Consider the following 20,622-nt stretch of genomic DNA (forward strand, 5'->3'; position numbering starts at 1 on the left):
TTTAAACTTAAAACACCAAAATTGACATGTTAAAAATGCATTACTACAGAAAAGAATAATTTACAATCTATTTTCACACATGGAATGAAAATACTGAGGTACAAGGAGGTTTTTAGTTTTAGAGAATGTTAGCCAATTACAAAATCCTCTCACTTATACTGCAAATACTCTTTATAAAGAAAAAGGATCTCCTTAATTCAAAACAAGGAAAGTGGACTAAAAGGGGTCTATCCCCAAACACCTAAACAAAGAACCAAACACTAGCCTGCAGTACTCTTTGCTCATTTATGAGAAAGGATGAAATCAACCACTGTACAATTTACAAAAGGGGACAGGTAGACCAAGCAACATGAAAAGACCTTGTTCTTGTTAGTTCTCAACCATCACATCTGATACCTCTCAACTAAATGGTCTCTAGCTTACTATCCTATTTCCCTAAGGTATATTCTCCAACCAACGTTGGAGAACGTTTCAAGTGTCAGTTCAAATCAACTCTTTTCTTAAAATCTTCCAAAGGGTTTCCCACTGCATTTTGACCACAATCAAAACTGATCGTGATCACCTTCACTCTGTGCCAGCCACTCTGGCCTTACTGTTACTCCAAGAGATCAAGCTCAAAGCCTTTGCACTGCTATTTCCTCTACCTGGGAAGACACTTGTCTCCAGAACATTAAGTTCTCAGCTTCAATTTACCTCTTCAATCTAAGGCATCTCACTCCCACCACAACTGGCTGGTCCCTTACCCTATTTTCTTTTTCTTGAGAGCAGTTACCAACGTCTAAAATTATCTTCCTTATTTGGTTTCTTGTTTGTCTTTTTCTCCATAACTGTAATATTAAGTCCATTATATCACTGCATTCCTGCAATCCCAGTACATTCTGTTTAACCACTGACTGTATCTCCAGCATCAATATATATGATGCAGGAGAGAAATGAATAAAATATTGTGTTACACTCCATCTGGGCCATTACTTTGGAAGAAATTGGGGGAAAGGCTTATTCTGGAATTATTTCATAGAAGTAAAAGGAATTGGCCTGGAATGATAGGATTTTATAGATGAAAAGGATCTGTCAAAGCATGGACATTGTCCTGCATGGTTCATGCACTGGAGGTCCCTGCGCAAAATCTAAGGGCTGGGGCTCAAATTACTCAATATCAAAAGCATTATTTGATAAAGTGGCAACAGGAAGGGCTAGTCTTTTTTCAAGTGTCTCTACTGCTTTTGTCTTGTGCTTTCCTGGGACTTGACACAAGTCCAGATTATTAACAATCCCCAGAGTATGGGAGGACTGCTCACCACAAATAGAGGTGTACATACATGCAATGCAATAGGGTAATAGCCATTTCCTTCAAGTATTAATGCCAAAATGGTATTTCACTCACACTGTTCTTATTTCCTCTTTGTGCTAAAAGAAAACTTACTTAGAAGTTGAAACATATCATTGCTACCCTCCTTTTACAGGGGGTAGGGGACAAGGAGACAGAGGCTAAGAGACCCAACCAATATGGTGTCCCTTGTCTTCCTCTGCTACTTGTTGCATATATTTTCTGGTTTTAGATCACAAAAAGGTTTCCTTCTAGCTACTGGTCTGCATTTACCACACAGAATCTGTAAGATTTTTTTTTAAAGATTTATTTTATTTATACAATAGCTGGGATACAGACTAGAGGCACCAGAGGGTGAGAGGATTCACCAGAGACAGAGGGGGTAACAGAACAGGCAGACTGAAGTACACTGCTGAGGGGAGCAGTGGGCAAGACAGGAGAGGTCTGCCAAGCCATGTGGGTATCTCCCTGGCCAGCCAGGAATCGAACCCACACTACAGAGGCTGTGGATAGCTTCACAGCGCTGTGCTCAACCCTCTGCACCACTGGGGAGGCCCTGTAAGATTTTAAATGATTAGATTTCCCTCTTGCTTTCAGCTACTGAAAACTGAGATATACAAGTGGCCCCCTTCAGGCAAGAATATGACTTCCTAGGGATGGGCTTGCTGGGTGGGAGGGAGGGGATATGGGGGGGGGGGAGTTTTATTTTTGGCCTAATTTTTAAGCCTGTATCTTTGTTATTCCTTATTTTTCATTCTTTAAAATGAAAAGTAAATCAAAATATCTGTTGAAAATTTACCTTAGTAATACATATTTTTTAAAATTTAGAAAACTGCAGTTAAGGCAAATAAATAAGGCAAAGAAGACAGTGCAAAATAACAGACACTGACAACATAATGATACCTGTGCAGATGTGGCTTTCCATTCACTCCACTAGCCCCAGAACGGGTTCATACTAGACAGGCTGATTTATAATTTGCATGTTTCACTAAATGTAGACAATAGAAACCCTGGAAGTCAACAAATGTATTTTCACTGCACTTTTAGTGATTCCTACTTTTTTTTTTTTTACTACATGGCTGTATCACTGCTGATTTAACCAATTTTTTGAGACATTTGGTCAGATTCTGCTTTTTCACCTAACACCACCCTTGTGTAAACATCCTTAGGGCTCAGCCTGGCCCATGTCCTTATTTCCTCCAGATCAATTCCCAGAAATCTTACCTACTTCAACTTTATATCTCTGGCTATATCTTACATATCTTTGCAAGCTGCTTTAACTCTTTATTAAAGCAAGGTAGTGGAAATTAGCCATCATTTAAGAAATGTTAGCATATATTAAAATAATTACCTTGGAAAGAATCTTTTTTTGACTGGCTACATAGAAGTAGAGGCTCATAAGATTAGTTTTGTTTTCCTTCTTTACTCAAATGCTTTATAACCTTAATAAAGGTGTTTATACTTCTCAGTAGGTAAGAGCTATGGATCCTGCTTTAAAAGAAAACCTCTTTCCAACAAATAAAAGGAGCTGGTGGGTTGTAAGGCTGTAGAATAAATAAGATTCTATTTATTGACTTGACAAAAGTTCAAATCAAATCCAGTGGAAGGATAGTTATTAGCTATTCTCAGGGGAACAATAGACCAGTGCATTCAAAGCTCCAAGCTCCAGAACAAAGGCATCTCCTTTGTAACAATCTCTTCTGGGGGATGAAGACCATGAGATGTCCCAGCTTTCCTGATCTCAAAGTCCTGCTCAAAGACCTGTGGAAGGCCAACATGCTTTAGGCAGAGTTTGCCCACAGCACCACTGCAGACCCCTTCTCCCTACCCAGATGTTCCCCAGGGACTACAGCCCAAGGGCAGGATTCTTAACCTGGGGCATACAGACCCCCCATGAAGTTCACTAGAGAATTCAGGTTATCTATGAATTCAAACAGGAAAATTAATACATCTTTATTTTTTTACTAACCTGTAACTAAACTTAAGCACTCCTGTCCATTATGATGTAACAAATCAGTGATATTAGCAGTATCTACAACCTGGTCAGCAATCACTGATATTTCCAAGAAACTTTATAATTACTTACAGACATCATGAAATATCCCTATTTCAGATCTATGCTAGCAGTCAGACCCAGCATTCTAATCTGTTAAAGTGTTAACAAAAAATATATAATATTATATCACATTATATTTTTAAAAATTTTAATGGAAATTTTAGTAACTGGATTCCTTACATCCTATGTATCTGATATGTATGAATTTAACACATTCTTTGATCAGTCAAAAAGGCGAATGACGCCATGATTGCTGAAAGCCTCTGCTGCAAAAACACACTGACATGGCACTTGGGGAGTTAATGAGTCACTTAAAATCGGGAAACAGCAGGTAACAGGTCTGACGCCTCACCAGATGCATGACCTTCACTGAGAACAATGCCATCTGTTGAACTACTTTACCTCTGGTTTCCACAGCGTGGATGCATTTCCTGATTATGCTGAAGCCAATGCTGTCCAACTGTGCAGCTGAAAGAGGAAGAGAAGGGCAGTCAAGTTGCTGGTTGTGCAAATCAACCTCAAACAAGGCTTGTCCAACTAGCATGCATCAGGCCCATGGGGTGGCCACATATGCTTTTAATTTTCCTCACCAATGGTACAGAAGTGCCAAAAAAGTTATCTGGCATTCATCGATTATTATTATTTTTTTAAGGATTTATATATTTATGCATACAAGAACTGGGGTACAGACCAGAGGTGTGGGGGGTGAAAGGATTCACCAGAGATCGAAAGCTTACCATATTCCAGGTACAATTAGAACTGCTGTGCATATATTAACTCATTTAATTTTCATAGTAAGAATTACTGTCCTAGGATAATCTACCCAATTATTCTCAATTGATAGGTGAGAAAAACAACACAGAGTACAGCACTTTATCAAAGGAATCTCAGTGATCTTTTAAATTGTTTTTGTTATTTCAGAAGCTGTAGAACCAAACACTTCACTTGCTGGTATCCTTCAAAAAGCATAAATGAACTGTTCAATAAATGTTGGGAAAGCATTTTATAAGATTATAATTAATTGCATTATTTGATTATAGATTAATTGCATTAATGGATGCAAGCCCACTAGGCTGATACCATCATTATCATTATATTGCATATAAAGAGAGATTTACAACACTAAACATCTTTTTTAAAGATTTATTTATTTATGCATACAAGAACTGAGTATGTATAGGCCAACGGTGTGGGGGAGTGAGAGGATTTACCAGAGACAGAGCGGGGAACAGAACAGGCAGATCTACTGAAATACACTGCTGAGCAGAGCAGCAGGTAAGACAGGAGAGGTCTGCGGGCCATGTGGGACCTTCGCCGGCCGGCCAGGGATGGAACAGGCACTGCTGAGGCTGCGGGCAGCTTTGCAGCCCAGCGCTCAACCACTGTGCCACCAGGAGGCCCAAAGATGAACCCATTCTTAAAGATTACCTCACACACCGGATTACCAGTATGGGTATGACTTTTTGTAGGTTTCCTGCCTTGTTGTCAGGAAACTTGTGGGTTCTGGGCTGTGGGAGAAGTTGCTACTGCTGATTATTTATTCTTTGACACTAGTAGGTTTAGGAGTAGGTGGAAAACTCCATCCCTGCCTCTTGCCTTATCATATGAAGGGTGACTCTATAGCCTTGGTGCTTCCTCTTTGAGTAGCTTATTAGTTGTTTGCTGTTTTAATTTTTCTCTGAGTCACTTTTTCTTTCTGTATTTTTCTTTTTGTCAAGTCATATGAGCAAGATTTTAATTTTCTAACTTAGGGTCATATTTAGGGCAGTTTTCTGGATTGACTCTGGAGTGAGTCTCTCACCCTCCCGTGCTTCTGACTGTACCCAGTGCTTGTATAAATAAATAAATAAATCTTAAAAAAAAAAAAAGAATGGGTTCATCCTTGACCTTCTGAAGTGTGTGTGTGGTAATCTTTAAAAATGGGTTCATCTTTGACCTCCTGAGGACATCAGGAAAAACTAAAGTTCAGAGTGCAGCAGGGAATGGCATAAAGTAGGAAGGTGAGAATTCAGAAATAATTTGGCATCCTCCCAGAACATGCAATGAAATTGTAAAATATGAGAAATAAGCAGAACTTGAATTTATCTTGGATCTAATCCAAAGAGAAACTTACTCTAATTCTTGATTATATGGATCAACTTAGATCCAATGAAGATAAAAGTCCTTTAAAACAAAGTCACTGAGAATTCCCCAAATCAAACTAACAGGGAACACTAATTTCCCTAAAGGAAAGAGCTCTTGTTCTTACATGAATACTTATTGATAGTGGTATCTATTATAAACACAGTCAGGCTCTAGAATAGTAAGCACAGCAGCAGAAAAGGGGGAAAGCAATGTTTTTCTCCCTGATGATGACCTGCTATGCAAACCACTACTTTTCTTTTTTTCCCCCAAAGGTTTTATCCATTTATGCATACAAGAACTGGGGGGCACAGGCCAGAGGTGTGGGGGGTGAGAGGATTCACCAGAGACAGAGTGGGGAATAGAACAGGCAGACTGACTGAAATACATGGCTGAGGGGAGCAGCAGGCGAACCACGAGAGGTCTGCTGTGCCATGTGGGTAGCTCCCTGGCCAGGGATAGTATACATGCTGCAGTGGCTGTGGATAGCCTCATAGGTTGCATCTTAACCCCTTGAGCCACCAGGAAGGCCCTACTTTTATTTTCTTAATGCTGTAAGGAGTCTCCTGACTCAATCCCTTGAGTTTCTAGTAAAAACCAAGCACTTACTCCAAAATTGTGTTATATCGAGCCTTATGAGCAGAAGTTGCAAGACAGAGAGAAATCATTCCTCCAAATGAACCTCAATTAACTCATGCAATAAGCATTTTCCAAATTTAATAACTAATGATGATACATAGGCCAAATATCTGTGGGAATCTAAGGGAACATTTTATAAATACTTGCTTTATTGGTATATACTACACATACCATAAAGTTTAACCATTTAAATCTTACAGTTCAGCAAACTCTATTGTATTTACAAAGTTATGCATCAATCACTACTAGTTCCATTATATTTGTATCAACCCTAAAAAATCTCATGCCCATTAGCAGTCATCCCCTAGATCCCCTCTTCCCTCAGCCTCTAGAAATCATTCATTTACTTTCTCTCTCAAGAGATTTGCCAATTCTGGACATTTCATATAAATGGAATCAGGTAACATGTGGCTTTTTGTGCCTGGCTTTTTTCACTTATATCATGTTTTCAAGTTTATCTACATTGTATCAAGATGTCATTCATTTTTACAACTAAATGGCATTCCATTGTTTGGATATACCACATTTCACTTATCCATTCATCAGCTGTTTCCACTATGGGACTATTGTAAATAATGCTGCTAGGGACATTTGCATCTAAGACTTCGTGTGCACATATATTTTCATTTCTCTTCAATATATGCCTAGGAATGGAACTGCTGGGTTATATGGTAGCTATGTTTAGGTTTTAAAGATCTGTCAAACTGCTTTCTGGAGAGCATTGTGTCATTTTACATACCCACTAGCCACACAGGAGGGCTCCAATATTTCCATATCCTTGCCAACATCTTTTATTGTCTTTTTGATGACAGCCATTCTATCAGGTGTCTAACAGAAATGGTATCTCATTGTGGTTTGCATGTGCATTTCTCTAATGACCAATGATGTTGGGCATCTTTCCGCATGTGCAGATGAGGGTTTTCATTCCTTTATATAGTAGTCAGAATACAGCTTACTGGAAAGTATCTGTCAGAGGGAAAATTATTTTTTGTATTTAAGGTTTCCAAAATATTTATAACTGTGACTCAATAATCAGTTGAAGTCTTTTAGTTCAACTTTTGGGAAGTGCTTAAGTGCTTAGTCATAGGGATGATAATGAAAGAAGCTTAAGAGAGAAAGAACTGCTCTTTTGAACAGTGTTCTGAGGAGCTGTGGAGACTGACTACAAACCTGAGTGTTTTATAAGTTGGTTTGTGGACATGGTCTTATTCTAGGAATTGATAAACTGTCCAGACAAAGACTATTTTGCTTCCTTACCCTAATGAACATGGATAAAAGTTTTGGAAAACTGGAAATAACCTAGCAGCTAACAATGACAACCCTAGTGGTCAGATGACAAATGCTCTTAAAGCCATCAGCCCAACTAGCAGAAGTGAGAACAGAGTTAGAGATAACCCTCCAGAGGTAAGTTAGCCCTTGACCTATTCTTTGGGATCTGCTGGAAGTCAGATCCTTTCCTACTAAGTACTGTCTAATGGAAAAGAATAAGTTGGTACAGGAATAACAAAAACATTATCTGGCATTCATTAAAAGCTTACCATATTCCAAGTACAATTAGAAGTACTATGCATATATTATCTCATTTAATTCTCATAAGAATTAATTATGTCCAGAAAAAGGTACAGTATATCCAGAAAAATGTATACTGTACTGAGTAAAATGTGTAGTATGTCCAGAAAAATTGAAATCCTACCAACTTCTATTAACTACAATTACTTCTTTAGAAAATGGCAAAGCAAAATATACTCTTCCCTCCCCAATTCTCTGAGTAAATGCTTTTCCTTGGTTTTCCTAGCATTATGAGTTCTTCAATTTGTTTAAACCCCCAGTCTCCTTTTCTTGAAATAAATATTATACAAATGCTACACACCACACATGTACCTAGAATTTATTAGTATCTGTCAGTTGTCTAAGTTCAAATGAATATAACATTTACATATTGCAAAGTCAAACACTAAGGTAACTATTAGCCCCTAATGTGTTCAAGTTGCACACTGATGATAATTATCATAGTATTATAAGTAGATACAACTGAGCTAATAGGATTCTTATCAAATGACAGTTCCCCAATAAGCAACTTGTGAAACACAGTTTATCAATTATTGCTCTAAATTTCTAAACTGGAGCTGGTGTCAGTTATTATAATGCTCACTGCCTGGGCACTTTCCTGTATCTCTGTCTCTGTCATGCATACACATGCATGCACCTGACACACAGGTTGACTTCTACTCTCATTAACTTGAGTTTCCTATAATGTCATGATTACAGTACTAATGATTACCAACTGTTTTATTATTTAACATGCACCAGTGCCACCAATGCAATAGGGACTAGAATGCATACATAACCTGATTATTAGTTTTGATTTCTGCCCAGCAGGTACATAATCTAAGTTAATTGAGATCGCCTACTCTAAAAAGCGAGTTCACACTAAAAGGTTTAGAACACCATCACCACCAAGCAGTTTGCTAATGACAGAAAAAGTCTGAGCAGCTTGCCAGATGGAAGCGGCTATCCTTAATCCCCTGAAGCAGGTGATTCAGCTCTTTCACTGAGCCAAGGCTCAGAAAAGGTCAGGGATTTATTTGCAATTTCTGTATCCTTATAATCTCCAGAAATAATCTCTCATTAAATATCTACTAGGCTTGCATTATTCCCTTACTAGGACTTGTGATGAGTTGTTGCAGGACCTGTGCCTCCTAGGCCCAACATCCACGGTCCTACCACTAAGCTCTAGACTGGCATGTCTTATTCCCTCAGTCTCAAGTCAGCTCTGCCCAGGGTTTGCACAGGGCAGCCCAACACATGTTGTATAATGAATGTTCACAGAGCTTGCACCAAATACTCAGGTTGACCTGCCAAGTGAGGAATGTGTCATCCTCTTAACTTTCATTTCCCAACTCTTGAAGCCTTGTTTCACTTTGGTCTCCATTTAGAGAAAAGAAAGAGCCAGGGTTGCACAAACCCATTTTCTCAAAGTTCTGTGTTTCTCACGTTTCTCATGAGAACACTTGAGAGGTGTATTGACCTTCTGTTTACTAGGAAAGTTTAGGGCAAAACTAGAAGTGGGAGGAGGATGTCTGGCAGACTATTGGGGTTTGTGTTATCAGGGCTGGGACATGAATGCTGAGAGGAGAGAGGAAGTTTCAATCCAGAAACTGACTATTATATCTCAGGGGCTTAAATGAATTTATTATAACATTTAAGCAAACTATTTTCTTATTTGAAAGGAGGCTGGTGGGTGAGGTAAACATGGATTTTAACATAACCACTACTGCCAAGCTCTGCAGCCTCTGCTACCGCATTTGAGATGCTTTCCCTGGCTCTTTCCACCCTTAAGAAAATGAGGTGTGGAGGTGGAGGTATTTACATGAGAACTACAACAAAACTATACGCATCACCCTTAGCACTCTCCTGTCTTATCTCCCCCATATCCAAATTATCACCAATTCCCTCATCTTTTTCTCCTACTGTCTCTTAATTTTGCCAAATTCTCTCCATCTTCCCCTCTGCCACGTGGTTCTGGTCTCCATCATGTTGCTAGGACTTCTGTAATCACTTTCGAAGCTGCCTCCTCACTCCTCCTCTAACCCCCCTGCCACACTGCTCTCCACATTGGAGCCCCCACAATCTTGACAAAATTCTGATTGCATCACCTCCCTGTTTTAAAATCTTTAAATGGAACCCCCACAAGTCTTGGGAGGACAGCAAAATCCTTCACTTGGCTTACAAATCTCTGCATGATCTGGGCCTCAGGCCACGCCCCAAAACTCAGCTACCCAACCACACTGGCTTGTATTCAGAGCCACTGGTTGACTATACTTTTTCTCTGCACAAGCTGTGGCTTTCTCCTGGAAGTCTCTTGGCTCAAGTAACTCCTATTCCTCTGATTTCTCTTCAAGAGTCAATTCCTCAAAAAAGGTTTCCCTGAGCTCCCCACCTAGGCTAATGCCCCCATGATATACTCTGATATAGTACCATAATCGCTCCTTCAGAGTAAGGAGCGATTGCAAGCTTACATTTATTTATATGATCTTGCAAAAAAAAAAAAAAAAGTCTGCCTACCAAACTAAATATACATTCATAAACACAATGGTCCATGTGCATCTTTATTAATTTATTTTATTCACTATTAGATCTGTTTTTCACTCTCTGTAATAATGCTGGAAACAAAGTGGAAGCATGTAACTTGCGTACCTTCTCATTTTGGATCCAAGAATAAATAAATTAGTGACTGAATGTTAGAGAGCTGCTGAGGGGCAATATGGTGTGGTTGAAATGACCTTTCAAATTCTGACTGATATAAACCCTCTGAGAATAGATGAGTTATTTAAGCTTCTGGTCCTCAGCTTTTTCATCTTTTGTGAGGATATAAAGGTTAAATAAAGAAATGAATGGCCTGATCTAACCACTTCCTTCCTTCCTGTATCAATACAAAGAGGTATTACCACCCAGCAGTACAGCCTCAAGAATGAGTCCAACAGAAAGGAACAACAAAAGCTGTGCATGCCAAGACATGAAACAGAAGAGACAAAGCCAAGTTTAGGCTTTCCTGGACATTTTTAGAAGTTCCTTGCTTATCCATTGAGTTGTTATCATCACTGAACTACATATGGCATGAACCTGGGGTTGACAAGGGTAGATAACTGGGCTATTTAAATGGCCAGACAGGCCTGAGGGTCCAGAAAGACCCTATAAAAGGAGTATTTACCTTGACACTTTTGTGCTAGTCAACAGACCTCACTTCTCCAGCACAGGAGGAACCCCTTTTCTGAAAATAACTGAGCTGCTATTGTTCTATTTCAATCCTCAATACTCTTAAAACCAATAAATGAGGGAAGAAATGTCCAAATCACCAATATTTACTAGAAGGGACCTTTCCACACCATGGGTTCATCTGTCTGATGAATACAGTGTCTAAGTAAACTGTGTTCTAGAACACACTCCAAAGTTACCCCAGACATGAATCCTGGAGATCTACAGACCTTCAGAAGACAAACCCTTTTCCAAAGGTAGAAACTGATCTACTGAATTAGTCTCAACAGCCATTGAAATGGATGGCCATTTTCCTGTCACTGGAATTCAACAGGTTTTCCCAAACCTGAGCATTTTCCCCCTGGGAAACTTACTGAACTTTTCCTTTGATTTAATTTTTTTTCCTAGGAGAAATGGAATTTGTTAAAAGAGCTGAATATTTGCATTAAAAGGAGAAAACCGAGAGGTAAAGGAAGTTTATATATCTATTTATATATATATATATATATATCTCAAATATATAAATACATATATTTTTTATATTTAAAATACATTTTAAATATATTTTATACTTAAAAATAATTCAGAATTATTGTGGGCAGGCCACCATTTTATGGACAGCTCCAGGGGCGTGTTCTCACCACAGAAATTTACTCAATTTCCTAATGCGATTGGCTCTTTAGAGTCTGGCCTACCTAGCTTATTCTGAATTTAATCAATTTCAGCACCATTAAAAGCCATGAAGAGAGCCTCCCCAGTGGCACAGCAGTTAAGCGCTGGGCTGCGAAGCTGCCCACAGCCTCTGCAGCGCTGGTTCAATCCCAGGCCGCAGGCGATGGTCCCACATGGTGCGCTGACCTCTCCTGACATGCCCGCTGTTCCACTCAGCAGTGTATTTTGTCGGTCTGCCTGTTCTGTTCCCCGCCCTGGCTCTGGTGAATTCTCTCAGCCTCCCACGCTTCTGACTGTACCCAGTGCTTGTATAAATAAATAAATAAATAAATAAATCTTAAAAAAAATCTTTAAAAAAAAAAAAAAGCAATGAAGAGAAACATCCATATTAACCTGAATATAAAATCCACCTGGAGAATAATTTGTAAGTGGCTCACACACTCAGAGGAGCCCATGTCCTTCCACTTAATTATCTGACGTCCCAGAGTTGCCAGGGTTCCGTGGCTGTGTCCTCTGGAAAACAGTTTTCACAGCAGCTCTCCGAAGCCTCCAGTGGGGCCCAGGAAAGGTATCCAGTTGGTTTTTATTTATCCAGGTGTAAATTCTACTTTGGGGATTACCCATGGCCAAATTTTAATCCCATAACAGTTTCCCCATACTCTGTGCCCCATCCCACTCCACTGCCTACTCTGCTCCCTGACTAGTATTCTGGGAATGTGAACTAACTTCATTATTAAGTGAAGTCATACAGACACAAATTGTAGGTGGTGGAAAGAGAACAATGAGCTATAAAGGTAGATAGACGTGGATTAGAATCTTGTCTCTGAACCTCTTGTTATGTATGATCTTAGGTGAGGAACTTCGTCCCTCTTAGACTCACCTGCCTCACTCATGTAGTGTGAGGGATAATTCTCTGGGGTATTGGAAGGATCAAATGAAATGTACAGCAACTGTTACTTATTTGGTATTCCATAAAAGGTCACTACCAGTACAACCAATATTAGAATGTCACTATATCCTAATATTTGGATAAAACTTTCCAGCTGATAAAATATTTTTCATGCCCAAGTTTCATGTTATCCTTACAATAATCCTATTGGGTAAATACTGTTAGTATTCTTACTAATAATTTCTTGCTGTGTTTCCACACTAATGAGCATAATAAAGGATAATACATTATAGTTTAAAGAATACCTTCATAAATTATAGCTTATTTGATTTTCCCAATATATCTGTTAAGTTTTTATGATGAGAAAAGCCAGGCTTCTGACGTTAAGTGATATTAATGGTGGTAGCAGTAGCAAACACTTAGAGAGCAAACAGTGTTGCTCTGGACTAAGTACTTAAATGCATGATATTATCATCATCAACCTACTTTTTAGATAGGAAACCTCAGTTCTGACAAGGTTAAAGAACTTTGAAGATAATGGCCCAGGATTTTAACAGTGTTAACTCCAAAGATCAGTGTTTTCTACTCCCTCCTGTTCCCTTGCTTCACATAACTTACCAGAAAGGGTCTAAGTCTGGGCATCACATTTTCTAGGTTCTTCCTATTCCATCCAGGTAGTTCTCAAGTCAGCAGACAAGAGAATCAGGGACAAGCTTGTTGTATGGCAGATTCTGGATGCTTGCCCAGAGCTTATGTTTCAGTCAATGTGAGGACTGTGCTTGAGAAAACACTGTACTATATCCCAAACAAGGAAAACTATTATCATTAAAGACAAACAGAAATGTTTAACTATTAATTAGGTGACAATGTCTATACCACCATCCCCCTTCGCCAGTGCTACATATCTTAATCTATAATGTTGACTTGTGCAACTGGTAGTTTGTGAAATGATTCCAAGCAGTTCACAAATAAATATTTGCATTAATCACACACTTAATTTTAAATGAATATGAGAAAGTTACAAGTATATCATATATAGCATGATATATTTATAAAAATAAATTTAGATACAAAGCGAACTGATTTAAAGAAAAATAGTAAGTAGTAAGACAGGTGGTAGATGTATATGTGAAAAGAAATCAAGGCGGCTACACACAAGTCACAATTGGGAGCTACTGTGCTAATGTGCCCTTGACCACACTACATTCCACTTGCGGAAAGACAAGATGAGAACTATGATACTCTGCCAGCAAGTCTCAGTTCAGTCATCTCTGTGCCCTGCTTTCTTTTCTTTTTTTTTTTAATAGAGGCACGTTTTTACTTATTTGTTTGTTTGTTTGTTTGCTTTGTTTATACATGCACTGGGTATAGTCAGAAGTGCAGGAGGGTGAGAGAATTCACCAGAGCCAGAGCGGGGAGCAGAGCAGGCAGAAGGACCGAAGTACACTGTTGAGGGGAGCAGCGGGCGGCAGGAGAGGTCTGCGGGCCATGTGGGACCCTCCTCCGGTGGCCGGGGAGCAGCCGGGGATCAAACTGGCGCCGCAGAGGCCGCGGGCAGCTTCACAACCCAGCGCTCAACCACTGCGCCACCGGGGAGGCCCATGTGCCCTGCTTTCTCTCACACCCCACATCCCAGCCATTAGCCAGTCCTCTCAGTAATGACTAAAAAACATATCCAGAATTCAACTATAATTCACCATCTCTGCTTTGAACACCTTTATCCAAGCCACATCATCTTCTGCTGGGACTGTAGCAGTTTTATTTCTCCATAATCTCACCTGACAGTATAGCTTTGTTTACTTGCTTAACTGTTGTCAGTTAATTAATTTCGTAAGAGTGGGAACGTTATCTGCCTTGTTCATTATAGTAGCTTTAATATTTCCTGAAAGAAGGACAAATACAATTCACTATTTTACCAGCTAAGACACCAAGTTAAAGAATAGTTAAAGAAGTCCTATAATTAAAGAAGTCACCACACTCCAGGAACCTCAAGTGGTGAGCAGGTGGCTAAACACATGGTAGCTTCTGGAGTTCAGCCCCTTAGCATGAATATTGCCAATAAGATTTACCTTCCATAGCCTACCAGATACACAGACACCGATCTTCTTTTTCATGGTTTCTGAGGACACACACAGTAAAATCATCAGAGAGGGATACAGAGTGAAAAAGGAGAAAACAGAAAGTAGGGAAGAGACAAAATCCCTGTCTGGTCTGGAATAAACCAGCCCAAGTCAAAGGAGGCTCTCCGACAGCTGTGGATAGTGTTCCAATCCTCAGCAAGACGCAGGCGGCTAAAGTGACAGTGTCTGGATTCTTGCATAGTACAGGCTTAAGATCAACTTGCAGAGGAAAGAGTGTTTCCTTTTTACCTCTCTCCTTTTTATATCTGCAATATCCCCATCCACCCTAGAATTCCAATCAGGACAGCAGTGAAAGATTAACGCTAACTGCACAACGTGGTAACACCAACCAGCATAATCAGGACCATTTGTCTCCTGTTTGGGGACCTGGTCATCCTGAGAATGAATTATAATTCAACAGCTTCGATTCCTTTCTGTCTTGAGGCATAGGTGGTTGAACCACGATTTTTCAGCAAAGGAGATCATCACCATTTTCTGAAAAGGGAAGTGTTTCAAGCAGAAAACCAACTGCCTCTGCCTAGCTAGCTCTCTCTTGTGCCTTTACTTGCCTGTTCTCTCACCTTGATCTGCCTTAGGAATGGCTTGGATATTTTTTGGTCATGACATATTCTGATCTAACCAAGGGCAGGGACATAGATGGCATTCAAAATCAAAGGCCTACAATTTGAAATCCAAGGCCCCATTAACTGGTTGTATGAGACAGGCATACTTGGCCTCGCTGACCCTTCTCCTCATCTATAAGATCAGGCACTGTGGAAAATCAAATAAGGCGATGTCTGTGAAGCACAATCTGTCGAAAGTACCATAAAGACACAAAAAGTTGTACTTTTATATAAATAGTTTTGCATAATGATAATGTTGATAATAACAGCAGAGGTCAACATTAAATGACTGCTTAGAATGCAGGCACCACTGAAACAAAGATTTCCATCCTACTCTCATTTAATCCTCCCAACAAATAAATTTTATATCAATAGATACTAAAGTTATCCTCATCTTACAGAAAAAGAAACCTAGCTCTGAAGACATTCATTTTCCCAGGTCAAACTCAGTAAGACATGAGGCTGGACTTAAGTGTATCTCATCAAACACACATGGAATATTGTGGAAAGTTACTCCAAGGTCCACGCTCCAAGCCACTACTCAACACCCCCCGCTGTAGTGTAGTACTAGATAGATTCTGCTGAATCCTACATGCTGAATGTGAGTTGTACACTCTGAATATTCTGATTGAGGCAGGAAGGAATAAACTTGAGTAACCACAAGTCTGCCATTCAGAATGAAACTTCCATTTTCTCTTCTGTAAATGGGATGAATAATACCATCTACCTCAGAGGGTTTTTAAAAAGAGCAAGTGATATAATGTATGTCAAACACTGAGCACATTGCCAAGGACATAGTCTGTGCTCAATAAACACTAATGGAGCACCTGCATTTGGTGGCAGTGAGGGAAATCTTTCAGTCCCTGCCTCAACAATGCCTTGTACTGGGCCTTAGGAGTTAAAGATACAGTCAGTGACCTGCTTACCCTTGGCCAAAAACCAAACTAGGATGCCAAGTGGTGACTTGCGCCTGCCAGGCTATGGCCTGCTGTCAGTTACAGAGCCCACACCATTAGGGGAACAGGGGATATTAGGCCATAGCAAAGTCACACACTGGCTGCATCTGTCAGTCTAACTTGGCAGAGAGAGAGGAGGTATTTGTTAAGTGTCATTTGGGACAAGCTTCTGATTGTCCCTGTGAGTTCAAGAAGAGCAGCATCACCAGTTATACCCTTGAGGAACAGGGGTCTCACCAAACAAAAGGGGTAGGAACCCATATAAGAAACCTCTGAGAAAACAAACATTCCTTCAACTTCCTCTCTTGTGAGTTCTCAGCCCCCCAGTCCAGGCTATATATCCAATCTGGAGTGTTACTGCTCAACAAAATAGAATTTGGACTCAAAATGTGGGCCAGAGCAAATTGGTTTTGCCTATACTTTCCATAATGAAAGTCAGCACTTAGGAAAGCTAGAATTATACCATTTTGCCTGACTATAAGCTCAGGAGATGAAAGTGGTAGCAAGAGAACTGCCATGGCACAGAAGGGAAGGAAAAGGGCCAAGAGGAACTCAGGGGCAGCCAGAGGGAAATTCAGGGAAGGGAGAGAGTGCGCATCTGCCTTCAGTAGGCTGGGGTCTGGCAGGCAGGATGGAGAACTGGGGAGAAGCACACTCAGCTGACTGTCTCGTGGGCCAGCGCATGGAGGCCAGGCCGCCATGCCCATTAATGCTGTCCATCCTTCTCAGGTTCAGAAAGGGAAACATTCTATTTATAAGCCGCCGATCAGTGGAGACCTGGCAGCCACAGGATGGCTCTGATCCCACAGGGGATCCTGGTTACCAGCTGCAGCCTTCTACCTCTCAATCAAGGTTTTCTAACTGCAAAAGGCAAAGGTGACTGGAAGTAGGAGGAAAAAAGAAATCCTCTTTTCTGCCCTTCGCTGTGAGACTAGGGGACTTTGACTAATGGCTGAAAGCTTTAGAACCTTTTAAAAATGGTGACCCAGGTAATCCTATCAAGCCTTTCCCTTCAATCTTCAAGAGCAAATCTCCTTTTTATGTTTTGTAGATATAGGAAAGCTGAGGCATAGAGATGAAAGGAATGTGCAAGTCAGGGGCAAGGCAATGGGTAAACAGCAAAGACAATGATATCCTCCCTACTTCCTCTCCTGCTCCTCAATCTTGTCTTCATGAAATAAGTAAGCCTTAATACTGGAGTTTGATGTGAATGATGGTCTAAGAATGACAAGTATTAGTTACAGGAACAAGCCATAAAGAAGTTCTGGTTGTGTTGCCAAATGCCTGTGGGTCAGTAGCAGGCCATGTTACAGTTCTGTACCTGGAAAGCTTGAGAGTCATTAAAATATGTGACTCTGTGCTCTCAGCCTCATATGCAGGAGGCAAGTGGCACTGATGGTTCTAATAAAGCAGCTCATTAAGAAGGAATATTGTGTGCCCCCTCAAAAACTAAGAGAGACCAATCATGAAACTCCTTCCAGCTGGAATGGGTTGGCCACAGAATGGTAGAACACAGCAAAGATTTTATGCACATCGATAACAGTAGGGGAATAATAATCCTAGCAATCAGGCAGACTCTGGTTTGAACACTGGCTCTATTACTTCCCAGTTATGCTGTGATCCTGACCTCTTTAATCCTGCTTGCTCATTTGTAAACTTGGTAGTTGTGAACATCATTTCTTCGAATGGCAGCCATTCATCACCATATTCATGAGACCCACCAGAACTCATACCACTTAAACACTTATTTTTAAAACCTAACCTTTTATTAAGGGTTAACAAACGAGAGTCCATGGGCCAAATTCTTCACTGCCTGTTTTGTAAGTAAAGTTTTATTAGTGAACACCCACACTTACTCATTTCCACCTAGTCTAGGGCTGCTATCACACTCTAAGAGCAGAGTTAAAACAGTATCACAAAACTGAAAGTAATTTACTATCTGCTCCTTGACTGAAATAAACTGACCTCTGTACTAAACAATAACAGTTAGAAAACCAGGAATTTTATAAGTGCTTATATTTTCTCCTGAAAACACATTCAAATATATAAATCTACACTGTAACTCAAAATGTTTGGCGGGGACAATCTAAAATGACTAGGCATGAGCTGTAGCATGCATACCCCACTTTAAGAAATGCAGTCACAAGAAAAAAGCAAGAGCGCTAGTGGCTGCCCTGAATCTCCTCCATGCTCTCTGCTCCGGAGCAGTTCTGCCATCCAGATAATGAGAAGGGTAATAACCAACAGTAATTGGGTACTGATTAGCTAATATACCAGATTTGGTGCTGAACTTTAATCCTTGTGGCAACCTTATGAGCTAGGAGTTATTATTTATCCTCATTTTACAGAAAAGGAAATGTAAGCTTAGAGAGGCCCAGCACCAATCCTCCGCTCCAAGGGCAGGTGCTAACACATCATTCACACAGTCCCTCCATGGTAACAGCTCTCTCCTATCCACATGGCAGCACCTACCCACAGGAAATTGTCTGAATGTGTGCAAACACTGACCTACAAGGACACTCAGCAAGTCAAAATGTGGTAAAGATATCCAATGATAGGAAAAGGTAAAGATCAAAGGAAATGGTTCAGCAAACTGCAATGTAATCCTATGACAGAATATGAAACACCCATTATAATTGATATTTATAAACAATTATCATGATGTGGGAAAAAATGGGTAAATTTTTAAAAACAAAATGAAAACAAATATATCCAGTATAGTTCAAATTAAACCAAAATACACAGCAACACACAAAAATAGCATGAAGGAAATATCTCTGCACTGGTATTACAGATGATTTTATTGAATCTTTGAAAAGTCCTGTCATATTTCTTTGATATTCTACAATGAGTTCCTATCATTTTTACAAGTGAAAATACATGTTTTTAAACCTGTATGAGGTGCTGTTTTAGGAATGAGGTGCTGTTTTCTCATGACTGCATTTCTTAAAGTGAGGTATGCATGCTACTGCTCAATGTGGAGACCATATACATGATGAGATACTAATTCCAGCTTTGCACTTTTGTGCCAATCACTTCTTCCCACCCCACCCCCCATTTCCCAGTTTGAAAGACAAATCGAGGGGGTTCTTGAGCATTATAGAAATACAAAGGAAGTTTGTAAAACACTAGATTAAAAACAAACTAGAAGAAATGAAGAGATTAAGACTGGAAAGCAAAGAGGAAGTGTTCTATTTTCTTCTGAGGAGGAAGACAAGGGAAGGTAGAAGTTTCCATGTTTTAAGTCTTTCTAGTCTAGACAGACACCCATTCCAACTGGCTCTGGGCATTCTGTCTGCACACTGGGTACATACGTTGATGGCATGAATTTTACAGTAAACACACCCACACTCATGGCCGGGCCATCTGTCTACCATCTCCCCATTTGAACCTCCAGGGCAGATCATAAATGCCTTAAAGGCAGAGGCACAGGTGCCACTGTTGGGTGTCCTTACCCCTTGATACTCACGTAGCCCAGGACCTCAGACCCTAGGAACTGTGAGAAGTATGAACTGAATGCAGAGCTACAGGAAGTCTGACCTCCTGCAGTAAAATCTAGTAAAAGGTTCAAATAGGCGCCAACAGGAACATGTTAAACAAGAGTGGGGAGCATAGTCAAGAGCTACAATGTTCTCTTGAAAAGCCAGAGGGTCAGAGTTAAGTCAAGTCCTCGAGTGCAAAAGAAGGGCTGTTTGGCAAAACTCAGGCATATTTCTTTGAAATAATCCGATTAACCTGTGGAATTTGAGCTAATGCTCACATTAGGAAAAGCAGCACTATGAAGTCAAGATTAGGAGACTGAGACCTCTCTTTCTCAGTCTGTCAGCTTTCAGCCTTCCAACAGCTGGTGAAGCAGTGGGAGAGTAGCATTTCTGTAAACAAACTAATCTGTTTAGAGCTAAGTAGACAGTGACATTTATTACTGAAAACTTCAAACTTGGAAAAGACCAGCTTACAGTATAAAAGCCTGTCCTTCCTTTACTCTCTTGCACAGGACTCATGTATCTGCTCTGCCAACTTCTTGGCTTTCTCACCATCCCTCAGGTGGGGCTACAAAATAACAGCACACTGGAGAAAACAGGCTCTTTCCTGGCTTCTCTCCCTGCTTCTGACATGGATTCTTAGAAGAGATGACTTAATAACATAAACATGCAATCTTCCCCCAAATTAATCTATACAATTCAGTGGCACCCCAAAGAAAATGAAAGTTTTGAGAAACTTGTTAATCTTATTCTAGAATTTTCACAGGAGGATACAAGTCTACAAGCAGTAAGTCAACCCTTTAAAAGAGAGGAGATAAACCACCGGATACCAAGACTTGCCTCAAAGTCAACATATTAAAATCAGAGAGGTATCAGCCCAAGAATAAACATACTAAGGAAATAGAGCTCAGAGCAGACCTCAGATATGCAAACCTAACAGAGTATACGGCAAAGCTGGCCTCATAAGTCAAGGGGGAAAGAA

At 40.1% G+C, this 20,622-nt stretch overlaps 1 protein-coding gene across 5 annotated transcripts in view; it reads right to left on the bottom strand.

Annotated features, from left to right (window-relative positions):
* The window catches only part of ARHGAP26 (Rho GTPase activating protein 26), a 506,434-nt gene that overhangs the window by 179,596 nt on the left and 306,216 nt on the right, over positions 1 to 20,622 (bottom strand). For all 5 annotated transcript variants that reach the window (XM_054694289.1, XM_054694290.1, XM_054694288.1 and 2 more), the window contains one exon: positions 3,786 to 3,851. In XM_054694289.1, coding sequence (XP_054550264.1) covers positions 3,786 to 3,851 — 66 coding nt within the window. The remainder of the gene's footprint in view (positions 1 to 3,785; positions 3,852 to 20,622) is intronic.

This window comes from Talpa occidentalis, unplaced genomic scaffold (assembly GCF_014898055.3).
Source record: "Talpa occidentalis isolate TD23 unplaced genomic scaffold, MPIMG_talOcc4v2.1 talOcc4.13, whole genome shotgun sequence".
In the NCBI taxonomy this organism is placed as follows: Eukaryota; Metazoa; Chordata; class Mammalia; order Eulipotyphla; family Talpidae; genus Talpa; species Talpa occidentalis.